Source organism: Boleophthalmus pectinirostris, unplaced genomic scaffold, assembly GCF_026225935.1.
Source record: "Boleophthalmus pectinirostris isolate CB_2022bp ecotype Guang Dong unplaced genomic scaffold, ASM2622593v1 HiC_scaffold_3, whole genome shotgun sequence".
In the NCBI taxonomy this organism is placed as follows: Eukaryota; Metazoa; Chordata; class Actinopteri; order Gobiiformes; family Gobiidae; genus Boleophthalmus; species Boleophthalmus pectinirostris.
Window position 1 is genome coordinate 39,994,634 of NW_026571299.1, and position 25,803 is coordinate 40,020,436.

Sequence of the window (25,803 nt, forward strand, 5' to 3'; positions counted from 1 at the left end):
AAGATTAAATCAAAAGTATTTAGCAAAAAAGCATATTGGTTCATATATTCACATTATGTAGTTTAATTAGCCTAACATTACCAAGGATTTAGATGTATTTCACAGAAATCGCTCGGCTCCTTTAAGGCGGTCACCTATGTCCAGTTAAGAAGTTTCAGAGGGTGGCGCTTCAGCAGAGGCAGACTTTGGCCATGTGAAGCAGAGACAGGTCTATCAAACAGCGGAACTAACTTAGAAACACCAAAGTCTTTCAGAGTTTAAATGGGTTTAGACATATTTGTGAGGGATGTGGCTGTCTTTCACTGTGTAAAGAGTTAAGGAACAGACAAAAACAGGTAATGAAGTAGTCACTGGTTATTTGAACGCTTGGTCCTGAACTGCGGAGCCGGGACAGCTGATTCCCGTCAGTATTTTTATCTGTGCCAACGGAGCCATCGCTGCTGTTGAATTTATTAGCACTTTCTTCCCGCGAGTATCTTACGGCTGGTTTCGTCAGAACCGGTGGAAATATGTTGCAGAATGGAAATGAAAAACAGAAGCCTTCACAAGAAGCAAAAGCCGAGACTCAAGCGGACTGTAAAGAAGACAGCTCTAAAGAGCAGCCAGCAGAACAGAACAGAAGAGACGCGGCGAACGCGGAGGGCGCGCACTTCCCGATGCCCGCTCATCCCAAAGTGGAAATAAAGCGCAACGCGGTCACGGACGATTACACTTTGTCCACTCATGTCCTGGGCCTGGGCATCAACGGGAAGGTCCTGGAGTGTTACAACAAGAAAACAGGACAGAAGTGCGCACTGAAAGTAAGGCACTTCACAAATCATTTTACTTTCTTTAACAACGAAAAGACTCAAGAATTCTTGCGTCTTGAGGGCTATCCTGTTGCGTTCAAGTCTTTTGTTTCTGATCTTTACTTATTTGGAGTCAGGCAGTGTCTGAGTGGTAGTACACATTACAGCCTATGTTATTTGTTTTCTTTTATTAGATTTAGCGCACTGGAAACAAGATCATGATATTAGCCTTTCCTAAATTTAGACAAACTTCAACATTACTACTAATATCCTATTTCACAAATTACACAGTAAGAGTAGTTCTTATTAATAAATAGCAAAAAATAACAATTGTGTCAAATAACCACCACATAAATATATGCCATTGTGTGACTGTTTTATTTCCTTTAATGCAAACTGAAAACTTTCAAATTCACGGAGACTATCTTTAATCCGAAAAAGAGCTGTGTAGCTTTCACAGGCACAATCAATTCTGGAACAGTATTAGTTTGATTGCTCACTGAAGTCTGCATGATGTCAGTATGTTGCTATAGCTTTTGTACACAGACTGTTCACGCCCCCCACTGAGCTCATGCGCTCTACATGTGTTGTACATGAGGCCAGGAGCATGGCCCAAGCTTGAATCAGAAGTGTGTCACCATTGTTCCATATGCTGTCACTTTTACTGAACTTCACTGGACTCTTAGGCACTTAGCATCGAGTCTGCACCAAGCTCATCTGACACCACTGGTCTGCCTGACTTAGATTTAGTGGTTTACAATAATCTATCTGCCAGAGCGGACAGCAGCAGGCTTACAAATGGACCAACTGCACCAGAGATGTAGACTGAAACTAAAGACAGAGGAAACTTCACAAAAGTTGAAAAATGACTCAAGTAACATTATCTCAGCCACTCCTCCCACCTTAAAATGAACACTGGAAGCGGAAAGCTGGTGTGAAAACCGAATGTTCGCCTTTCACATTTTACAAAGTCTTTTTTCCCCAATACTAGCCATACAGCCCACTGGTTTGATATCTCTTCATTCTGTATGGATTTTCAGTCATAAAATATTAGACCAACTGTAATCTAATATTCATATTCAGAGTCTGTAAACTGGTCTTTTAAGGTCACACAGCTACTTATAAACATTTGAACTGGGATAACTTTACCTGTTGAGAGCTTCTAGCAGAAAGAAAATCAAGCAAATTGAAAACTACAAAAAAATCACTTGAGGTGTACTTTTATTCTTGGATTTTGGGATCAATAGACATAGATAATGGCACCAAGACTTTGATGTGGACCAGACTGAGCACAGTGGTCTGACACAGTTGAATTAAGTGTTTCTCTAAGCGGCTAATGTAAGCGAGGCGTATGGCTTTAATTCACTTTGCAGAAAAGCTGGAAGGGAGCCATGCTTGAATGTAATTCACTTACTCTCACCAGGCTTCTTTAACTGGGATTTGTGTTACTCCTGAGAGACACACTTCATTCACTCTTTGTATGCTCCAAAACAGTATTAATGATCAGTGAGAGTTAAAAAGTGTTATATTTCAAAAAGCTATCTGTGTTTAGGAGATGGAAACATTGCTGCTTCTCTCCCTCTATAGAAAATACATACATAATTAACTAATAACTGAAGATGAAGTTCAGACTGGCAGTTCATGACTTAATTATTGATATTTGTAAACAATCACACAAGTGAAGTGACAGATGAGATGGGGAGTAACATTTTGAGTTTTCTGTTTGTTAGGTAATTACAAATGTAAATATCAGTATAAAATATTCATGTGTCTTGCTGCTACCAGTATTATGGCAGCCAACCATAATATGATCAACAAAAAGGTATGACCATTCACTTGCAGTGCCAGTGTGTTACAAAGAATCATTTCAAATAGGAGTTACCGGACCACTCTGTCTGATTGTGATGCAATTTAGACTGTATTAAAAGTGCTATTTAATATGAATATGTTGTGTATGTAGTTATTATACATTTGACTGAGCATTACATCTTTATACGTAATGTTTACTTTTAGAGAATAAAGATTTCTGAGTCTCCAGTGTATTAAATGTTATGTGCTGTTGAGTGTAGCGATGGACAAAGCTTCATATCTAATGCCCAAGCTTAACACAGGAAGGGCTTCTCCAACTACAACAGTGCTAATCTCACATCCACAGTCCTACATGACTCTTATGTGTCTGGTCAATGAGCACTCATTTATGGGATAATATAGATTAGAACTCATTCAGACTCAGCACAGCCAACAGAATTCATCACATTTACTGGCCTCATTTAATTGTGGAAACACAGAGCAACTCATGTTTGTGTGACCTTTAAACAAAACCCAAATTATATTGAATTCTTTGGGCCTAACGTGAATGGTTCATAAGGTTAAAGACTGTAGTGAGTGTTGCTCATTAACCTTTATTGCTCATGTGGTTGCATTGTTGTAGTCTTAGTCCCTATTCAAAGTTGTATGACATAATCTGATCATTGCACTGTCAATATATAAGGGAAATCTTCATGTGTGGAATCATTTTGATCTATTTTGTGTATATGTATGGTTGCATAATAACATAACGTGTTTGGTTGTAGTTCAGTTGTTTTAAATGTTAATATAATAGGCAGCAAAATTACTTCTTCTGCTGTAAGTGGTAAGACTGACTTGATAAAAAAAAAAAAAACCTGTATCCTGAAATGCTATTTTATTGTAGTACTATAAAATATTAGTAGACCTATCTAATGGGAACATAATTAAACAAACAAAATAAACTGTAATTTTGTTTTGGTACCACCATAAATCCCAATAAAACCTATACTGCCACTGTACATTATTTTAACAAGATCACAAGACAAGACAGTGCAACCATGAGGCATAATAATAATAATAGCAGTGACATATACAGGCACATGAGTGCAGCCAGGAAATATAGCCAGTGAAGTGTTGAAGGTGTAATCTGAGGATTATACTTTTTCCTGTTCCTTGTGAGCACTAAACCTTCTGAGACTAATTTAATATATATATAAAAAAGTTTAAATCCACAAATGCATCACAGACACAAACGATATATTCAATACATACATATGCCACTCTTTTGAATAACATTAATTCAAGCACAAATTCTGTGTTTGTGCTTAAATTAGCTTTTTTTAATGACCACCAAAGAGAACAACTTGCTGTTTACATTGTCTTGACTGTATCAATGAGCACTGGTTAATAAGATAATTTGGATATAAAAAAGTCACTGGTGAGATAATTTATTTATTCTATGTAATGAATGTTTTGCTTGGCTGTGTAATTTGGAACCATTGTTTTATGGTCAGATCAGGTCAAGAAAATTTAGTTTGGTTAATCTAGCAGGTCCATACTTATTAATGGAATATAGATAAATATTTTATTGTAGCTTACACTGTTTGCTTCAATAAGGGTCATAAAACTGTAAAAGTCAAAGTTGAACCTGTGCTGCGTTCTCGTGATGATTTTCTCGCTAACAGGCTCTTAATCAGACTAATTCAAAATGTTGTAGTACTGATGCTATATAAAAAGAAGAGAAATCTCTCTTCTGAGAAATGTTTTACTTCTTTGTGCTGCTGATATTGTCGCCTCCAGATAGACTCTGTCATAGGGAGTGAGTCAGTCAGGCCTTGAACTCTGCAGATCACTTCATCATAGCTGTCATGTCCCAAAATACAGTGTGACGGATGAGGAACCCTATGTCAGGACCTGCCACCTGCTGCGGCTCATGTGACCTGCTCTTTCCTAGATGTCCCTGTATAGAGCTGGGCAGTATGGCAAAAAATATTTTTCCTAATATTGATCGATGTCAGTTTTTAATGTAACTTTTTTTTTCTTTTTCAAAAACACAATAAAAATGATCCACGCTGTAATATTCAGGAACTTTGCGATGTCGGATGAGAAACAACTTAATATGGGAATAACTAAGTAATTGGAGTCATTAGAGTTGGTTGGTCAGTGTCATATACATTATGTGAGCAGAGATGTATTTAAGTGTAAATACATTTGCATCTGTATTGTAATTCTTATGTCTGTTTTCCCTGTCTCTCCTCAGATTTTATATGATAGCCCCAAAGCCAGGCGTGAGGTGGAGCTTCACTGCCGAGTGTCAGGAGGTCCATACATTGTGCGCATCCTGGGTCTGTACGAAAACATGCACCATGGGAAGAAGTGCCTGCTCATCATCATGGAGTGGTAAGCTCATAGTCAGAGGAACACAGCGGGCTGAAAAAAGGGACAGTGAATGAAGTGACCCTATTTTTAGCAGCTTTTAGCATACACTGTAGATGATATTTTGTTTTAGTTGTGTAACAACTGCTTCTTTATATTATAGCTTTTCTAAAAAAAAAAAAAAAAAAAACTAAAAAAAAAAACAAACCACAAACTAAAAACACAATAACAGCCTTCACAAATCTACTGTATATGTGTAACTATGAAAGGACATTGGTAGCAGTGCAGTGCCATTAACACCCTAAATACATACATACATAAAGCGCTTTTGAAAAAAGTTGATACCATAAAGTACGAATTAGTCATTCATAACTAAAATGCAGTGTGTTCATAGTATCCAGCCTTATATAGTCATTATTTCACAGTGATAATATTATATTGAACCATAATGTCACAAACTGTTTTTATTCATGAAATATTTGAATTGAGTCAACATTATTGTGACATAGGGTGGCTCTATTTAATGTAATGTGTAATCACTAGGCCACTTCCTGACTAGAGACTTAAATGCATTAACCACCAGAAGGACTGCCTGAGAGAGGATGTTTGAAAACAGTTGTGAAAGTAACGAGTGGGAGGCACTCTTTAAAACTGAAACACACTCTGTTGGAAAATATGAGTCGACAATGTTACATTAAAGTAGGTCAGAGGTTCCCAAAACTTGTACTTGTGCCAATATTAATGATGACAAATGTAAATAACAAGAGAATTTAGTCTTATGCATGCTGCTTTTTTATTTGATTATTTTTTCAGACCAAGGTTTAGTTTGTTTTCATACCTGACAGTTCAAATTGCTCACTAGCAGTATGAAAACAACCTTGGTCTGAAAAAAACAATCTAATAAAATAAATTATTAGAAGACAAATTAACCTCATTTGACTTTTATCCATGTTCTTATTGCTGCTTCTTGAAGCTCATAACAGCTCATTTATTAGCCAGCTCTTGTGTCAAAAGCTCGTTTACAGTCCATTTTCGTATGTAAACAGATCAGTGAGTTCCAAGTGTAGTAACTGTCACTGTTTTTATTCTTCCAAACATTTTTAATGTAAAGACTACATTCTTTTAAACAACCGCCAGGGGGCTCCAAACGTCTGTTTGAGAATTGAACAGAATGTCACGTCATGTCATGAACAGATCTAAATGCTGATGTTTTACAACATTATAACAAAAAATAAACAACAGTTTTGAATTTACAAGGTACAAATATTAGTTACTTTGCTTGTCTGTTAAGAATGATGGAAAAAACTCAAAATAGTATTTGAGCTTCACAAAAAATTTAACAAACTAAAACACTGCTGTAAGTGTTTTTAAAACAGGCTCTGATATCACTCACATGTATTTCAGTGGCTTTCATTTGCCAAATCTCCCTCTTCCCTTTTTCATAATTTGGTCAATTCCAGTTTTCCCATTGAAATCACATTATGTTCCCACTTCACTTTTGCCTCCAGCCGCCTCCATTCCGATATTTAGAATGTTTTGGTTTACATTTTTTTAAAGGGTCTATAGTAAGATCTAATAAGAAGATAATAACAATTTCTTACTTACAGAGGTCTCTGTGCTTATCTGTATGTGTGTAGAATGTAGATTTCTCCCAAATAGCTCTGCTTCCACATTCTTTAGATCAGTGATTCTTAACCATAGGGCCGGGGCACAAAGTAGGACTGGGACCACCTCCTTGGGAACCGCACAATCAGTTCAATGTAATGCATTTACTCTGAGATAGGGCCCCAGGTTACCTTGTTCAGAAAAAGTCGGGCTCCAAGATTGAAAAGGTTAAGAACCCCTGCTTTTAGATCATTGTCATCCAAACCTTTAGACAATAATTCACAAATTCACCAAACAAACACAGTAATGTTGTGTCAATGTGTGTGTTGCAGTATGGAAGGGGGAGAGCTGTTCACTAGAATCCAGGCCAGAGGAGACCAGGCCTTCACAGAGAAAGGTGAGGACATGTAAATACATTCAATTCAGCTCTAAAATGTTTCCTGTATTTTGGAATTTTGATTTAAGACAGTGACCATGTTTCCTTGTTTCCCAGAGGCATCTGAAATCATGAGGGACATTGGCACAGCAATCAACTATTTACACGGCATTAACATTGCTCATAGGGACATCAAAGTAAATATAAGATGGATTTAGCTTTGATAGTTTATGGATCAATTATTATTATATCCTATTTGTTCTACAGCCAGAAAATCTCTTATACACACGTAAGGAAAAGGATGGAGTTCTAAAACTAACCGACTTTGGGTTTGCTAAAGAAACAACACTACACAATCCCCTACAGACGCCATGTTATACGCCGTACTATGTCGGTAAGTGGAGTAGTTAAAGTGCACATGACAGGTAGACCAACCATGTCACTAAAATGTAATTATCATTATATTTATTAATTGGCTAAAATCCTACTGAGTTATTTCTAATTTGACCATTTTTGAGAGGTTTATAATTTTTCTTCCTAGTTTCAACAGATAAAATATGTAGCAACCATACTGTAAACAAGGCTTTAAACAAATGATTATTTAAACTGTTTCAAAATTCTGTTCATTGCTTGTAAATTGACTTTGCATTTTGTAGGATATTTTGTGTAATGCAGTTTGAGGAATTCCTCCATTTTCAATCATACATTTTTTTCTCCACAAATGGCCTCTTGTCTGGTGTCATACCACGGTCAATATTTACCACATGTAACATCTCTCCAAACAAAGTATTAGAAAACATGAAAACCTGTCATTAATTTGTAAATCTAAGAGGTGTGGGCTTTGTTAATAACTGTGTCTCTATTTTGACTGATAAGCTCCAGAGGTTTTAGGTCCAGAGAAGTATGACAAATCCTGTGACATGTGGTCATTGGGCGTCATTATGTACATCCTGTGAGTAAACTCTGTGCTAATGCATTTTGCATTTGTTCTTGTTTGTGTTGTTAATTTCAAATCCATTTATTTTCCAGTCTCTGTGGCTTCCCACCATTTTACTCCAACACAGGCCAAGCGATTTCTCCTGGGATGAAGAGACGCATCAGGATGGGCCAGTATGAGTTTCCAAACCCAGAGTGGGCCGAGGTGTCCCAAGAGGGTGAGAGGACACATTACATCAAAACATACAAATTACAGTTAACATGGTTTGATAATAAGATTTTCCAAAGGAGTTGGGATAACAATGTTACAGCAACAGTATATGTACTAATTTAGTTTGACTGCTAAAAGTACAAATATGAAAATACTATAATAATATACTATAATATAATACTATAAAGTACACATACATTAATTAAGTGTATTACTACCACTTTTCTGTGTTTTCCAAGCAGCAAAAGACTTGATCAACCAGCTTCTGAAAACCGACCCCAATGAGAGAATGACCATCACGCAGTTCATGAACCATCCTTGGATCAATGTGAGCGTTAGACCTCCTCTTCCTCTGTGTATTTCTGTACCAACATTTCTTAACATTATGTATGTATGTGTACATATTACATGCAGCAGTCCATGGTGGTCCCATCCACTCCACTCCACACCACCAGAGTCCTGACTGAAGAGAAGGAGTTGTGGGAAGACGTTAAGGTTAGTGCATGTCTGACACCTGCTGGACATCTGTTGGCATTACAGTTTTTTCTTACTCTCAGATACATTTACTTTAATTCGTTCTAGTTTGGAAGTAAATCCAATCTCCAATCAAATGGAGTTCAAGCAAACATCCAAATGATGGCACTCTCCTCCACTATAGTTAGGTTTTTCAAACTGTTCTAGCAGCTTCCAAGTTCATCAGAGGCAGCTGTCTCATGACAGTTTATGGCTTCAGATCTTTGAGATAGCTCCCTTTGGCTCCTTCTCAAACTACCCTGCACTATGGATTTTACACATCTCACACAGTATCACCTAAAGGAAAAGGAAATATTTGGCCACCAGATCTAGGTACCACAGTTTGAGAACCACTAATCAAGGACTATTAGCACATCAGCTCAGTTTTTTGGAACTGCAACAAGTGGATAATTTCCTATGAGAATCAAAAAAGTATTCCAAGTCCGATTTAAAACTGAAACTGACTCTCTGCTGTGGTCTAATGTGCATCTTCTGAGTCTACATTTTATATTTTTGTGTGAGTGTCTAAGGGGAAGGGAAGAATCCACCAAAAGTAATAGGTGGTTCTTTTAATTACCGTTTAACTACCATGTGCCCGTGCCATGTTAGTGTATTTATTTTCTTTCCTTTATGCTTGTGTCTGCCCAAGAATTACTTTTTGTCTATGTGTAACAATAAAGAATACTTATACCTTACCTTGCACATCTGAAAAAGAACTGAAGCATTATACTATTAAAGCTCTACTTTACTTGGTGTAGTATTCTTACCAGCCACTAGGGGGAGCCAAGTTCAAAAACAGAACCCAGACATGAACCCACAGTGCCTGTGCTTCCAACACAGATTGGGTTTACACAACACTGTAAAGATGTCATCACAAGTCACTGCTGTGTGAATTCCTTAGAGCGGTTACCAAAAGTCTCCATCAGCAAACACCTCCTATATTGACTCGCTACTGAAAAAGTGAATAGGAAAGGACATTCCTTCACTTGTTACATTTGATATGATTTCAAGAGGTTGACACAATAGTTTAGGCTAGCTTTTCTCCGTTTAGCAATGAAAAGTTGAGAAAGTCATACATTTCACATCCTGCTTGCAAAAGTTTGACTTTGTTCAAATGAGGAAATATATAGCTATTGTACATGACTTTTGTTGCAAATACTGTAGCTGTTATATAAAAAATCCAATTCTTTTATGTTTGTGATTGATTTTAATGTATGAGAAATAACAAAACGATATGCTTCTACCCTACAGGAGGAAATGACCAGTGCTTTGGCGACAATGCGTGTGGACTATGACCAGGTGAAAATTAAGGATTTGGATACATCAAGCAACCCACTGTTAAACAAGAGGCGTAAAAAAGCAGCTGCAGGTGGAAAGGGCGGCTCCACTGTTTGTCAGAGTCAATAGACAAAATTGTGTGAACCTAAAGCCCTGCTGCAGAGGATTCAATGGACATGTGTGTAGTGTAGGCTTTAATTGAATAATATGAATTTACAATATTTTTATGTATATTTTATGTATTTTAATTTCTTGCTGTTTGTACGTTGTATGCGTGTTGTTTGGGTGTTGTGATACTGTGTCGAGTACAAAGGCTGTGTGAAGTTATTTTGTATCCATATATTGTGTAAATTTGACACAGGCAAAAATGTGGACTTTGAAAAACTGATTGTATTGTCTTAATATTTTCTGTTGATTGCCTTTATCATTAAACTTGCGTCAAGTTAATTTATGTGCAATCTTTTGCTTGTTACTTCCTTCTATTTCAGTTCAGAGTAGCAGGCAAGATGGTTTAACACTTATCTCCAACACTAACTGCTATGGGCTTTAATGGTACATGGGGCGGCAGTAGCTCAGTTGGTAGAGCATTCGCCCACTGATCTGAAGGTTGGTAGTTCAGATCCCACTCTTGACATAAACATCACAGGTTGAGCGGTCAGATCCACTGACCCACAGGTTGGCTGGTGTGATTCCAGCTCCCACAGATGAATGTTGTCGTTGTGTCCTTGGGCAAGACACTTAACCCACCTTGCCCACAGTGTCTGTGTACACTGGTGTGAATGTGTGAGTGGTTCCTTGTTGTAAAGTGCTTTGAGTGCCTTGAAGGTGGAAAAGCGCTATAGAAAAATGTGACCAATGAGAACTTGAACTGTTCTTGTGTAGTGACACAACTGCATTTACTCAGCTTTTATAAATAAAATGCTTACTGGTTATTAACATAAAATATGAATATTCCACAATTTTGAATGTTATTAGTTACTTTAAAGATCCTATATTATATAAAATTTACTCTGGTAAGCAGTGTTGGGGAGTAACGGATTACATGTACCGCCGTTACGTAATCAGAGTACAAATTATGAGTAACTGTATTCCGTTACAGTTACTGTTTCAATGAGTGGTAATTGGATTACAGTTACTTTGCTGAAATAAGTGGATTACAAGGCGGTATTTTCCTGTTTTCACATTTTGTGCTACATCCCATTTATTTATTTTTTTATTTCGGTAATTCCACTCCGGAAACCCAAACAGAACGTGGCAATAATAGCGATGGAAACGTCATGTTAAAGTTGGCGGTGTCAGTCACACAGTGGAAGCAGCAGTGCATTGGTAAAAACGCATTTGTGTCTTGGAAATTCTTCTCCCGATGTGAGATATATATAAAAAAACAAATATAAAATCGCCTACAACTTAAATGTGAAACAGGAGCTACTGGCCCTGGTGAAAACAACCTGCATAGACTCATAATATCTGCACTACTGTCCTAAAGTGACCTGCCACATGAGGACACACACACACACAAACACACACAAACACCAACACACACAAACACAAACACACACAAACACCTTCATCATCGTCATCAACCTGAGAACGCGCGGACCACGTCTCCTTCCGTAGTTACAGCGCGGACACCGCCGTCTCGTGCGCCGCGTGTGGAACGTGTTTTCTCGCGTAAACCGCGCTTCCTCCTGTGCGCCTCTAAACCAGAACTAACACCAGGACTAAACCAGGACTAACACCAGGACTAAAAGCAGGACTGAACCAGGTTTAAACTAGGACTAAACCACGACTAAACCAGAACTAAAGACCTGGTCTAGACCAGGTCTAAAAATCAGGACTAAACCAGGACTAAACCAGGTCTAAACAACATGACACCTAACAGTAGGTTGACATAATTTAAGGTGATCTCATATAATTTCTCTATCAATAATATTTTTTAATCTGGTGAAGGAAAGACTGATCTTGTTACTGTCTTTTAACAGACAAAACCTCTTATATTAAGATCTCGTGGTCTTTGTTTCTCTACAGCAAACAGTTGCTTATTCATGGAGACTTGGGCTCAGACAATTTGAAGACAACAAACAAGAATTTTGAGGATGTGGTTGGTACATTCATGTCGTTTAAAAAAACATGACAATATCAAGTAATCCAAAGTAATCAGATTACGTTACTCACTTTAAGTAATTTAATGGATTACGTTACAAATTACATTTTGGGGTGTGTAATATGTAATCTGTAGGGAATTACATTCTAAAAGTAACCTTCCCAACACTGCTTGTAAGCTTTAAGCCATGTTATAATGCTGTTACTTCCTCAAAAACATACCTGGAGTTGTGTTAAGTTTCATTCATAAATGTTTGAATTACAATTGCAATTACAGGTCTGAAATGATCCCAGTGATTCACAGAGTGGAGAACCTGTATTACCACATGACATCACAAGGAGGGAAGAGTGTTTTCTGTTTGAGAGAAGAACTCAACCTAAAGATGCAGGGTTTGTGTGTTAAACATGTGATTGAAACAAAACACAACTCCATGTCTGTGATGAGGACATTATAATATAGATCAAGAAATACTGAAATATGGTTCTTAAATTATTTTATGTTTAGAAACAAATTCAGGCAAGATGTAATATAACTAAGAAATAAGCATATTGAATGGCTTTGGTGGCATAGAGGGTATTAAAATCAGTAATGGAAAGCCAGAAGTAGTAAATCTCATTATAGATAAAGAATAATAACTCATTTCAATTAGAAATCCAACAGTGTAATGATCATTTTATTATAGTCTTGGCAAGTCTTTTCTTGCATATGTTTAGACATTTCAGCACGATAGGGGATGTTATGAAAGCTCTTGTTTGCATGTTTAACCCAGGAAACAATAGGCTTTGGTTTAGAGTCACACGTGCATTTCCATATTCCATCTGAAGTCTGCATAAGTATGTAATTGGTACTTTTTAACAGTGTGTTTAGCACTTCACTGTAGTGACTTACATTGTATTGTTGCTTAGGCTCAAGAGCTGGCTATAAATATAGACAGTGGAATCATTTTTGGAAGCTGGCATCTGACGCTTGAAAGGTCAACATTATTATGGTTAGATTATAAAGCCAGTACCTTTGGCCCACTTCAGATCACATGGTCTTCAAAGTTAAGCTGCTGAAGTAGTGGGTCAAGAATAAAATGTCCTTAACTGAAGAGTACAAATGCAGAATAGTCGATCAAGTGATCGTGATTGTAGTTAAGGATTCTTTAAAAGTAAGTCACGTTAGACTGAATATTTGACATTACTAACATCTTAACCATTTGGCATTTGTGTCATGTTTCCTGTCTGACAACTCCTTTTTAGTAAGTAGCAAACATTGTTGGGTTTGAAATGGACACAATTTCATTTAAAAGGTTAAAGGTCAAGTGTTGAGAAGGCAACACATGCACAAAATCATCAACTGTTATTGAAAACGCAAATGAAGAATTGTGTTTTCAAGTTTGTCAAATTTTTTCACTATTTCCGTTCTTGACACAACCAGCCACAAAGAACAATTCTATTTGGAAGTGAAATCTTACTAAAAACAAACAAACTGAGTGAGACAAGGAACCAGGATGTATGCATATATTTTATTTGTTTGTTTGTTTGTTTGTTTGTTTATACAAGATAGATTAGACAGTAGATTAGATAGCTAGTTTAAATGCCAAATGAGACAATTAACAACATCGCTTCATGGAGACAAGCTGATGGTGAAGCCCCCAACAGAAAAGTTATATTTTGTTCTGAGGGGGCTGACACGGGCCCTTGTACCTTATCTTAATAAATTTCTGTTTGTCCAGCTTCTGGTAAAAAGGAACTATCAATCTCATGGGCATGTAAAACATTATTGGAAATCTGTAACCCACTTATTTTCAGTCAAATCAACCATTCAGAGAAGAATCTGGATTAGTTTGTACTCCAAACCCACAAATAAAAAAATAAAAAACATACCAGAGACACCAAGACCTATTCTTATATTTACCTCACATAATTCTGGCACAATTTGAAATCTGACTTTCTTTTGTCTAGAGCTTGTTCCCACTTAAAATGAGATCAGAAGGCAGAGGTACAAACTACAAAACCTCAGCTTCACAAAGAATCTAGCCATTTGTCTGTGCTCCAAAGTGCTCCAACAGATTCAGTTAGTTTGACATTTTAGGGAAAGTAGGCTGGAATTGTGAGGGGTTAATAATCTAGTCAGTTTGGGCTTTGGGTTTGTTTGTTTTTTATACATCTAAACATAGCATTTGTCACACTCTGAACTGCATCCTTTGTCCTACTGGCTATAAAAGGATGCACCACTGCCTCCTGCATAACACACAGGTGAGACATGATGCTGTACGTGGTCCTAACTCTGGCTTTCCTCTTCTCAGGTAACATACACTGCATATTCAGTTGCAGATTTGCAGATGTAGTCCAGATTTCACTATTTCTCATTCCTGGTTCAGAACTAGCCTTTGTTTAGACCTGGTTTAGTCTGGGTTTAGTATAGATAACAGCTTTATCTTGTTAACTCTTGGTTTGATACAGGTCAAGACATAGTACTTATTTTGTTATGGTTTAGTTCTGGTTGAGTCTTTGTCTGTTCTCTCATAGTCTATATGAATCTAAGATGAACTAAAAATGTAAATTTTTCTTTGTCTATCCAGGGCAGCACTCACCTGTCACTCTAACTAGTCATGCAGAGACAGACAGATGTGCTTCTCTGCAAACTTCAGAGGTAACCGTGGTCATATATGAAAGTATTTAAAAACTATACATGTGGTGTGGATTTGTAGAGCATGATATTGGACTTTGTCAGTAACACAAATTATTGGATAGAGGCCGCATTTGTGAATTCTGATATCAAAATATAGTAGAGTTGATATATACTGTATTTGATAAACAGACTTCTGCCATTATCTCAGTACAGAACAGTAACAGTCACCTCTCTTCAATACCTCCAGGCATCACTACACTCTCTACTGAAGGCTGTGTGTCCTCCAGTGTGTGTCCAGCCACAGGACCACCAGTCTTCTCACTGACCTCCGCTAACTCCACCGTACAGGTAAATTTGACATGCTGCAACTGCAATACACCAGCTGCATCTGGTAGGTAAACAGAAATCATCAGTACACAAAATGGTCATTATTAGTTAACAGTTTTGGAATAGTTTACATTTACTTCTCTCTTTAGTGTCTTTACCGATGACACTGCTCTCTCCAGCACCCATTTTGTCTAAAGACACTTTAAAATGCTCTATGAACACAGCATGCGACTCTACAATAACATATAAGACGGCGGAGACCAGATGTGTTCCACTTCATAACAGTTAGTATTTCAGTACATTTTGTTTTCTAGTTTTGTATTGTTACCTACACTAATAATCCACAATGTAAATACAGAAACAAAATGAATGACCAAATAAATAAGTAACTGTAATAACTGTATCTTTTCTTATAGTTATAAACACAAATGTGGACAAAATAAAGCAGTGCCTGGAGCAGGGTGATACCAGTCTGACTGGTGTGTTCTGGTGAGAGTGAGCAGCACATGTAGCTGGGGGCCTGTGTGGCTGCAGGCTCAGGTGGGAGAGACAACAGAGTTGCACTGGGATTTTTCAGAGCAGTATTTTACTCAAGATCATCTGTTTGTATGACACTTGTCCTGTTACTTCCGGCTAATTTTCCCTAAAACGCTTGGCTAAATCCACCACAAATTAAGACAATTGCTTTTGAACCTCTAGAATAAAAATAAAATGCTGGCCCCTTCGTGAAGCCAACACTAGGCTTTGCCTTTGAAGTTAGATTACTCTCAACAGGTAATGTGTTATGAACCGAGGGAAATCACATTTCAAATCCAGCCTAGATATTTGGAGTAAATAAAGGAGTAAAGCTGCTGTTGGCAGATGGACTTTTTATGTGCCACTGGCTTGACAATTTCCATTTCAAAGATGAATGGATGAAGATGATTATTTTTCAATAGCTATGTAAAATAAAGTAATGCTTCAATGTCTGATGATGCTATAGAAACCTACTGAAAACTAAAGCAGATAAGAGGAAAAACTCACTGTCTTGGTGACTATTAAACTATTGGTATGGCCAATATGCAACTGGGATGGCCCTGATCCCAGGTGATGCAAACTTGTGCAAGCATTAACAGTAACCGATGATGCAACAAGATTCTGATACAACAGGATAGCCATCCAGACCAAAACATGTTTTGCAAGTTCTGTAATGCCTGCTTATAGTATTGTTTTGGTCTGTACCATATATCCATGTAGTGGCCGTTTTTTTAGGACTTTGCTTAAAGTCTGTTGAACAAAACAATAAGTAAATTAACTTAAGCAGTCTTGCTATGAGTTTGCAGGGTGTCAGGCTATACAGTGCCTATATGCACGTAAAAGACCTAAATTTAGCCCTCAGTCTTGTCATGGGAGCTCAGTGACTGGGGCAGGGCAGAGAGAGGGGACCTCCAGCTGCAGACAGTGGGAGGGCAGTGGGAGGGTTCGGGGGTAGGCAGGTGGAGGTGGGCTTGGGGAAAAGGGCAGTTAGTTCCATCCACGGGCATTGGGTGTGCGTAAGAGCATCAGCACGGGACGCACGTAGCCCGCACTCCAGCACCAGCCGCGCGCTCCATCAGACAAGCGCCCATGATGAGAGGCTGCACCAGCCGGGCCAAGAGCGCACACATCCAGAGCCCAGCAGGTAGGAGCACACATGATGGCACATTTAAACAGACCACCGTGATGTGTGCATCGCTACACAACGGTAGATTTACGTGGCTAGAGATTCTCGAGGACGTAAACAACACGACGTGATTAGGTGCCATGAGACCTTTCCCCTACTTCTCCTTATCAGCGCAGCTTTTCACTGTACCCACCTCAGGACGCAATAGAGGCAGCTGTATTAAATCATAGAAACGCGTATGCCTGTCATCTCATCAAAATTTGGGAAGTGCTTTTGAGGAAATGTCTTAAGGCGTGCATGCATGTTCTTCTAATGTCACCGCAGACCGCTGATTTGGTCTGGTGTCATAAATGCTGTAGCGCATCCTCATGTTTGTCATGTGGCATTCGGACGTGCACGTGTCCCCATTACTCGCGTGGTCCCTTGTGCTTGTGAACCTACTGTATTTCAGTGTTATTAGCATGTTGTAAGGTATATGACTTTAACTAGCTCAGAAGTCAGGCAGACTAGTGGATGCTAAAGGCTAGCTGCACTCAGGCTGACAGCAGCTGAGGAGGAGGAGTCCTGGACTTCCTATTCATGTTGGACACTACAAAATTTCTCCTCATGCCCCATACAGAAGAAGCGTCTACTGTATAGCGTTTAGAGTTATAGACTTAAATTCCATATGATGCTTTTGAATTAAAATCCAAATCCACTTTTTATATAGGCCTTAGACATTTTAGTTTCCAAAGAAAGAAATGAATGCCAAATGTATTCTTACTAAAACAATAAAACAAGTCAAACAAATCAATCAAATAAAAAAAAACAAACAAACAAACAAAAAAAACATTACCTAGCAATAAATAATTTTAATTAAGATGAATAAATCACACAGATAATTCATTATCAATCTTATAGACTATTATATTATAGGCCTATACTCATGTATAGTCATGTAGGCTGTGGGAGTGCCAAGTATTTGTGGACTTAGTGAGTCTGTTATAAATAATGTGCCACATGCAGTAAGGGACTTTGAGACAGAGCCTACTTAATTAGAATGGAGTATCTTGTCTTATGTGGGTCACATGGCCTGTTGCTCCATGTAGACTCCATAGTGAGTCATAATTATTCGGCTCAAATCAATCAAGTTCCATTGATGCTTTCAGCTGACCCGCGTTTCCTGACTGGTTTAATTGTAACAACATTATCGAAGGGTACAAATAGGCATAGACAATGTCACAGATTTTATTTCCTTGTAGAAATATAGCAAGTTGCCTTATACTGCCATCTTATGGGCAAAAGTGGGGGAAAAGTACAGCGTCAGCTACTGAAGATATACGGTGCACTCTTCTGCTGGAGGGTCCATCACCTGCTTCTGTAAAAATACCGAGCTATTTCTTTTCCTGGAATTAATCTTATATTCTTGATCAATTCAGTCACAGATGTTTTATCTTTCTAAATGTACATCTATCCCAATACCATATAAACATGCTTACTTTGACCGTAGCCTGCTCTCCGCAGATCTGACTTGTCCAGTTTCCATGGAGATTAATACGGTTTATGCCATATGAAGCATTACAGGCAAAGCAATAACCATAGAGGCAAGAAGGAGTCAGACCTTCCATCAGAGAAGTTACACAGTATAAGTTTTAGTTAAAGTAGGCCTATCATTTTTAAGGAACTGTATGTAAGATTTTGATTTAAAATTTCATAAACTTGACCAATGTCCTCAGACACAAAGTGGACATGTTCAAATCAAATAAAAGTTTTAATTATAATAAATCCAGTGCTGATTTATTGTTAATTGCAAAAAAATTTTAATGTCCTATTTGTAATAATTTGGTGTTTTGTTCTTTTTACGATTATTCAGTCAGAACACAATCATTTGAGTTGCCAGTTTCAATGCTTAAAACCTAAAAGACTCTCTCTGAACTCAATTCTCACTACCTACAGCATCAGTCAGGGCTAGTGGAGCCTCTGCAGCTCAGTGAGAGAAATCTGAATGGCCTGTCCCTTTACTGAGACAACCTGTAGGCTATGTAGCATTTACAGAGGTTTAGGCACTGGCAATCTAAGTTCAGTTGTAAATTCAATACTTAAAAAAAAAAAGAAAAGAAAGAATGCAAGCAACAAGCAGTTATTTTCATTTTAGCACTACCATTCCTTATCTGTTTATTATATAAATATAGCCATAGGCCTATATGGTATAATTACTTATGTTTTACTTTACACTTTGTACCGAAATCTATGTTTGTTGTAGCCTACCTTATTTGACACTTTTCATTTATCTTCTTTGTGTTTATTATGCTACTGTGCTCAGTAATGATCAATAAAGTTGGTTCAAGACTTCAAGTTGGCCAGATGCTCTAACCGGCCTATCCGAGCAGACGATGTGATGTTACATGTTTGTTTTACACACTTCTTGTGCTGTTTATGAGTGTTGGTTCATGTTCAGAAGCCATCCAGAGAAAACGTAGGCCAGGCGCAGTGCAGAGGCGATCTGGATGGAAATGCTGCCCCCAAGTGTACAGAAAATGTCAAACAAATACTATCTATCTACTCTTCATTGTCTTGCGATCAGAGCCCATTTGTATCACACGGATTTAATACATAAAGCTGACCTACGACATCTATCAGAGTGGATGTACGCGTGGATGGCGCATACACTGAAATTGCGTCTTTACTCTCGTCAGTACGGCGGATCTTCTTTTGCGACAGGGTGGCCAGACTGGATCACGTGACTCGAGAAGCAAACGAAGCGTCCTGGCGCACTCGTGTTCCCCCCTCCGTCTGTCACCATCCATCCGTGATCCCCGCTCCGTGGATGAAACACCGGTCACCTTCAGAGCAGCATCACGGGAAAAGGGCCCGTGCTCCCGCTGACTGTCTGACATCGCAAGAAGCAATGGATGACAAAGCACCGTCAAACCCGCGGGAACTTACCCAAAACCCACTGAAGAAAATTTGGATGCCCTGTAAAAATGGCCTTCCCGAAAATCACATTTCTCAAAGAAGGGGTGCGTATGGCGACGTGGCCTCTCTAATAGCAGGATTAGCACAACATTGTTCGCTATAGATTGGCGTCGCTTTTCTGGAGTTTATGTCAACCGACCCTTTTCTTCCGGTTTTGTTTGGAATTTTTGCGTGCTTTAAGCTACAGCAGCTAGAGAAACCAGTGCATTTTATTCCGCCAAAGAAAACATTTGAGTTCGCGGTTTCTAAATGCGTCGTTCTGCAGCCATCTGGTTCACACTGTTGCGTAAGATTTCACATGATGTTCACTGCTCTCCATCAAAGCAGCTGTATCATCAGAGCAGCAGAGGGCATTGGTACCCCCTCATCATGCCCAGCGACATAACTTCATCATTAAGATCCTCTATTTGAACACTTTTTAGACTAATAATAATGGCGCTGTAAATTGCACTCTTTGATAATGCATTAAAGCCATAATTTCTACTGATCCGAATAGAACAAGTTTATTTAAACTTTAAGTGACTTTTAGTTTCAGCCACCACTGTTATGGATAGTTTGCTGTTATGACTGAAGTAGAAATAATAGGCCTATAGGTTTTGCAAGTGTGACAGACTCATCTCTTTTGAACATAATACATAAACACCTTGAACAGTTTGTTCGATGGCAGCCCATGTAACCAAATGAATAACCAATGGCCATTTACTTTTCTTTCATTTCAGTATGCATGACCAACTGCCCCACTCTGATTGTAACTGTGGGTCTCCCTGCCAGAGGGAAGACCTACATCTCCAAGAAGCTGACTCGCTATCTCAACTGGATTGGAGTGCCCACGAGAGGTATGTCTTTACAATAGACATTACTGTGTATGGACTGTTCTATTATTGTGTGTTTGTTTGTTATATGTATATTTATGTGCACAGAATTCAATGTCGGGCAATACAGGAGAGATTTTGTAAAGATCTATAAATCCTTTGAGTTTTTTCGTCCAGACAATGAGGAGGGTTTAAGGATACGAAGGTAAGACTGCAGATTCAGCCCAGTGTCTTTCCCCTTATTTTAATTATATATTTTTTTCACTGTAGACAATGTGCATCAGCTGCTTTGAATGATGTTAGGCAGTATCTTACAAGTGGAGGACAAGTCGCTGTAAGTATGGTTTATGTGCTCAAATGACAAATAAAAACTGCACAATTGCTTATATATGTATATATATATATATATATATATATATATATATTATTTTTTATTTATTTTTTTACTTTGATTTTTTTTTAATTTACCAGGTTTTTGATGCAACAAATACCACTAGGGAAAGAAGGGATACCATTCTCCAGTTTGCTGAGCAGAATGGGTTTAAAGTGTTCTTTGTGGAGTCTGTATGTGAAGATCCAGACGTCATACAAGAGAACATTGTCGTGAGTGTCTATGTACTGTGGATATGTAGTGCGTTAATTTTATGTGTCTTTCTAATTATTTTGTGTTTCTAATTCTTGATTTAGCAAGTCAAACTTGGTAGTCCAGATTACACCAACTGTAACTCAGATGATGCAGTGGAAGATTTTATGAAGAGAATTAAATGCTATGAAAACTCATATGAAACACTGGATGAAGTATTGGACAGGTGAGGATAAACAAATACCGTATATATATTTTTTTAATCCTAACATAAGAATATAACAATGGGATTAAATAAATTCCTAACAAATACCTACCCAGATGCATAGAGATTTAAATAACCCCTGGTGATTAACTATGTGATGGCCTCCCAGGGACCTCTCCTACATTAAAATCTTTGACGTTGGTCAGCGTTATCTGGTGAACCGCGTCTTGGACCACATCCAGAGCCGTATCGTGTACTACCTCATGAACATACACATCACACCTCGCTCCATTTACCTGTGTCGCCATGGTGAGAGTGAGCTCAACGTTAAGGGGCGCATTGGAGGAGATTCAGGCCTCACTCCCAGAGGCAAAGAGGTATGCACCAGTCAACAAACCACTATAAGTATTTTATTGCCTGAGATTGATTGTGCTTGTTTCTTGAAGTTTGCGAAGAAGTTAAGCCACTTCATCCAGACCCAGGGCATCAGCGACCTGAAGGTGTGGACCAGTCAAATGAAGAGAACCATCCAGACTGCAGAGGCGCTGAATGTACCGTATGAACAGTGGAAAGTCCTAAATGAAATTGATGCAGTGAGTGGGCAGCCATCTTTTCTACCACTTTTATGATGAGATAAATTATTATGCTATGTATCTTTTACCTATATTTACACCATGGACTGTACAAAGCAGTGGATTAAGCGAGTGTGACGTCACCAATAGCGTTCGGCTTCAGTGAAATTAAGATCACGATTCTAGTGGTTATAGGAGTGAATTTGGAGCAGAGTTCCATATTAGGAATAAGAATTTATTAACGGACAAAACAGTGAAAAAAATGATGAGGCTTTCTGCAGCATTTACAGAGAAAGGGGCGACAATTTCTCAGTCAACTGGAAACAAACAAGTTAATGGAGCCTGAAGTGCCTCCATGAACATTTCCTATTTGGAACCTGGCAGTTAGCTATGTCCATTTATATATACAGTCTTTTATTCAGATTTAATTATGTTAAAGCAACTGTCTGGTTTGAACATAAAATAAAATGTAAAAACTATGCATGTTCAACACAAGTGTGATGTGATTTTAGGGTGTATGTGAAGAATTAATGTATGAAGAAATCCAAGAGAACTACCCTCTGGAGTTTGCTCTGAGAGACCAGGACAAGTACCGCTATCGCTACCCAAAGGGAGAGGTGAGTACTGAGATTATTCGTTCTCACAAACACCACTGTTGTACTGCTCGGGTTTCTGTGTGTATGATATGCTTTGAGAAAATAATCACCAAAAATGTCTCAGGATGGACACTGGACACTTACATTCTGCTATGAGCATCAGGCTTTTGAGATTTTGAACTCAATACTGGGGTTTATTGGCAGATTTCCCTCTGGACTGTTCCAAGGCTTAATACATTTTACACACACATGGATGATAAGTCACTCACTCACGCACTCACTCACGCACTCACACAGAGCAGTGGTGTTCATGCAGTGGTATTTTGGTTTTGGACTTTTGTTGGTTTCCTTTCATTTGTGTTTTAGTAAACGTATTGGTGTTTTGTTTGTATTTAGTCTTATGAAGACCTAGTGCAGCGGTTGGAGCCAGTTATTATGGAGCTGGAGAGGCAGGAGAACGTTCTGGTTATCTGTCACCAGGCTGTGATGCGCTGCCTTTTGGCCTATTTCCTGGACAAAACTGCAGGTGCCCTATATTGATTCTCAGATTGTTACCCCTATAAAATAACTTGGAATGCTTATATGTCATACTTCTGTACTCCCTCTCTTACACTAGCCAGGCTGGCGCCACCTAGTGCCTCCGCTCAATTTCATTTCTCTCCAGCGACTAGGTCAGGAATCAAAATACAATAGATGGTTCGCAAAAACCCCAGAAGTGCAAGTTCGGGCACCAGCTAGTCAGCGAAGAGCCATATATTCTGTGTTATCAAAGATTCCTGTGATCGAGGATTTAAAGCCAGAATAAAGAGAATGTTTGATGAATTTCATCAAGGGTAAAGACTTTATTGCCCTTCTTCCTACGAGATTTGGGAAAAGCTTAATATACCAGTTAGCCCCTTTAGCGGCGCATTACATATGTGACTACCAAATAGCAGCGATTGGTTAAATGATAAAAAGTACCCTCCTACTGTCGAGCGAATTAATTCTGCGAGGTCAGACAGTTTGTACGAAGTGAAACAAAGTAAAACCGGCTGATGAATCAGGCTACTCACAACATGCATACTCATTTTTATGTGTGCCTGATGTGTGTTTACTGGTCATAAAGCTTACTCCATTTTTATTTTATTTGAATTTTGTACATGTATTGTTAGTGTTTCTAAAGCTATTAATGATTGTTTCTACAGAAGAACTGCCATACCTCAAGTGCTCATTGCATACTGTGCTCAAGCTGACTCCAGTGGCCTACGGTAGGAATGTTATTCAGCACTATTATTTTGAGTGGTGCTCTACCTTTCTTACTACCTTTACACATAATGACCTTGTAAATACCTTTTTAGGTTGTAAAGTTGAATCTATCTGCTTAAATGTGGACGCTGTTGACACATATAGAGAGAAACCAGAGGTAGGTCAAAGAACTGCACATACATTTTGGTTAAATAAACCCAATAGAACATGCTTTGTTTTATTTAGTAACAGTGTTTAACCTAAGGCCTGTACTACGTATCTGAATATGGATTAAAGGGTTAGCGAGGGTTATTTTGAAGCTGGATTTCTTTCTATTGGGGTAGATCTCTTTGGCAACATGCCCTGAACTTATAACCTGCTCCAGACCAGGTTAAGTTCCCAAATAAGATAAGAAGACTTTGACCAATCAGAGCTGATGCCATGAGCTGAACAAGTGGCCAGTGTGCAAAGAGAGAGTGTAGTGTGTTCTTGTGTAAAAGACACAGCTCCTCCCCTCTCCATTGTTCTAATTGGTCAAGTTGCACTGACCCCGCCTCTGGGATTGACTGACCAAATTGTGAGTCAGCTTTGTACTACAATTTATCCTCATGTCTGGGTTAGCCTGTTTGTATAAGAGAAGCTTATCCAGCACCACTTCAACCAGCTTCATAGTAAAGTCCTGTGGTCTTCATAATTGGTGACACAAGTGATGTTCTGAAAAACAAAATGTTATAAAAAATGTCCATGTTTAAACGTTTTCTTCTCCAGAGACTGGCTCATCCTGTGCTGTGTGTAATTGTGTGATGTGTCTTTATTATGTCAAACAGAACGTAGAAGTATGGCGGCTGTCAGAGGAGGCTTTGCTAACAGTACCAGCTCATCAATGAGGCCGTACCTCACCCCCCACTTCCCCCAAAACACTCACTAAAGCAATCAGACGCACAATGCACCTGCCAGACTGAGCGACGACTGTGAACACTGATTTTCTTACTAAAGCTGTGATGATGACTGTAGCTGACTGGAATCCAGTTGATTTTTTTAATCAAGTAGTGACACAGTTTTTGTGTCAAGTGTAGTTTTATCCCTGAAACCTCAAAGATAATATAGATAATGAAGTTGATGAAAATGAAATGTCTTTTTCTTGCTAAAATTTGTATATGCTCCCACTGAGGTTCTCATAATCTAAACTCACATGTAACGCCTGTTTGTTCATTTTTATTTCCGTAATGTTCATTTTTCGACCTTGCACAACATGTCATTTTGAGCACATCTCGTCAAGTGCAAGTCTGTATATGAAGCTCTTAATACTATCACTAGTCAAAATACATGTTTGTGTTGGTCTAAATAAATAACAGTCAACCAGTGATATAATCGTGATTCCTCGTCCACGTTTTTGTCTAGTTATAAACAGTATCACTTTATTATGGTTATTGTTGACGGGCTGAGATATTGGTGTCTTCTGTATGCCTCCTGCATGTATGAGCACTATGAAGCAGTAAAGTACCCTCATTCATGAGGTGGAACAGTGCACTTCATTTATGAACACCCACCATCTCTGACATCTGCCATAATACAACTGTGTACTTGTCTAACCCACAAAAGCAAATTTGGTGGTTCATGTAAATGCCACTATATTTCTAGGATTTTTCTATACCTCTATAGTTACGCACATGAAGAGCATAAAATAAACATGTGGCTTTCTTTGTAGAATGTGAACATCCACCGTACAACGGAGGACGCACTGCAGACCGTCCCTCCTCACTTCTGATGCCACCAGTCTGCTTCTCTGCACTGGACATTTGTCATTTTCTCTGCACTGCCTCCCCATTGTGGTCAAGTCTACTGATGTGCCTCCTCCACCTTTGCATCTTCTATATTGAAGTTGTAGGTTGTTTTAGGAGAGCCCTGCACAGTAGCAGTGTTAGATCCTCAGTGTTGATATTTATATACTACTTGTTGTGGTGCTCAGCAAAGATTAAAATATCCATAACTTGTCTTTGTAGACACAAGGCTTTAAGCTACTCTCTGGAGTTTAAAATTATACGTGTCACTTTACTGCCACATGTTAATTAACTGTGACTGCAATTTCGAGGTCTGACCTGCTTTTAAAACAGTGTATTGTGATTCAACCAATCATTATCACTGCATTTTTAACAGTGACTTAGTTTTACATGTGTATTTTATTAGACTAAATTCCATTGTCATTGTTTGTGAATGAATTTAAATGATTAATGGTAAACCCATGTACACTGTATCTGCACTGCACAATAAAGATGTTATTTTTATACAATTCACT

At 38.4% G+C, this 25,803-nt stretch overlaps 2 protein-coding genes across 4 annotated transcripts; both read left to right on the plus strand.

Annotated features, from left to right (window-relative positions):
• Positions 1-178: 178 nt before the first annotated feature.
• Positions 179-10,318, plus strand: mapkapk3 (MAPK activated protein kinase 3). Its single transcript, XM_020936878.2, has 10 exons — positions 179-800; positions 4,837-4,976; positions 6,890-6,954; positions 7,051-7,130; positions 7,201-7,327; positions 7,810-7,885; positions 7,963-8,087; positions 8,323-8,408; positions 8,495-8,575; positions 9,845-10,318. The coding sequence occupies exons 1-10, from the start codon at positions 510-512 to the stop codon at positions 9,998-10,000; spliced, it is 1,227 nt and encodes a 408-aa protein (XP_020792537.2). The 5' UTR covers positions 179-509; the 3' UTR covers positions 10,001-10,318.
• A 6,100-nt stretch (positions 10,319-16,418) lies between these two features.
• LOC110171117 (6-phosphofructo-2-kinase/fructose-2,6-bisphosphatase 4-like) lies at positions 16,419-25,797 on the plus strand. Of its 3 annotated transcripts, none has more exons than XM_055160432.1 (13): positions 16,419-16,578; positions 20,235-20,351; positions 20,436-20,532; positions 20,598-20,661; positions 20,799-20,930; positions 21,015-21,136; positions 21,285-21,492; positions 21,562-21,708; positions 22,200-22,304; positions 22,680-22,809; positions 23,468-23,530; positions 23,621-23,685; positions 24,335-25,207. In XM_055160432.1, exons 1-13 carry the CDS (start codon positions 16,524-16,526, stop codon positions 24,392-24,394), a joined length of 1,365 nt encoding a protein of 454 aa, XP_055016407.1. In that variant the 5' UTR covers positions 16,419-16,523; the 3' UTR covers positions 24,395-25,207. The 3 variants fall into 3 exon arrangements, with proteins under 3 accessions (XP_055016407.1, XP_055016405.1, XP_055016404.1); XM_055160430.1 differs by lacking the exons at positions 16,419-16,578; positions 24,335-25,207 and adding exons at positions 18,865-19,559; positions 25,216-25,797; XM_055160429.1 differs by lacking the exon at positions 16,419-16,578 and adding an exon at positions 19,088-19,559.
• Positions 25,798-25,803: the final 6 nt, after the last annotated feature.

What these genes read in the sequence shown, in the direction of transcription:
- mapkapk3 (XM_020936878.2), top strand. Translation starts at nt 510, where the DNA reads ATGTTGCAGAATGGAAATGAAAAACAGAAGCCTTCACAAGAAGCAAAA. An exon ending in CCAGGCCTTCACAGAGAAAG is followed by an intron (nt 6,955 to 7,050) that starts GTGAGGACATGT and finishes CTTGTTTCCCAG; the next exon opens with AGGCATCTGAAATCATGAGG. An exon ending in AGTTGTGGGAAGACGTTAAG is followed by an intron (nt 8,576 to 9,844) that starts GTTAGTGCATGT and finishes TCTACCCTACAG; the next exon opens with GAGGAAATGACCAGTGCTTT.
- LOC110171117 (XM_055160430.1), top strand. Translation starts at nt 19,367, where the DNA reads ATGAAACACCGGTCACCTTCAGAGCAGCATCACGGGAAAAGGGCCCGT. An exon ending in TCATACAAGAGAACATTGTC is followed by an intron (nt 20,931 to 21,014) that starts GTGAGTGTCTAT and finishes TTCTTGATTTAG; the next exon opens with CAAGTCAAACTTGGTAGTCC. An exon ending in ATCGCTACCCAAAGGGAGAG is followed by an intron (nt 22,305 to 22,679) that starts GTGAGTACTGAG and finishes GTTTGTATTTAG; the next exon opens with TCTTATGAAGACCTAGTGCA.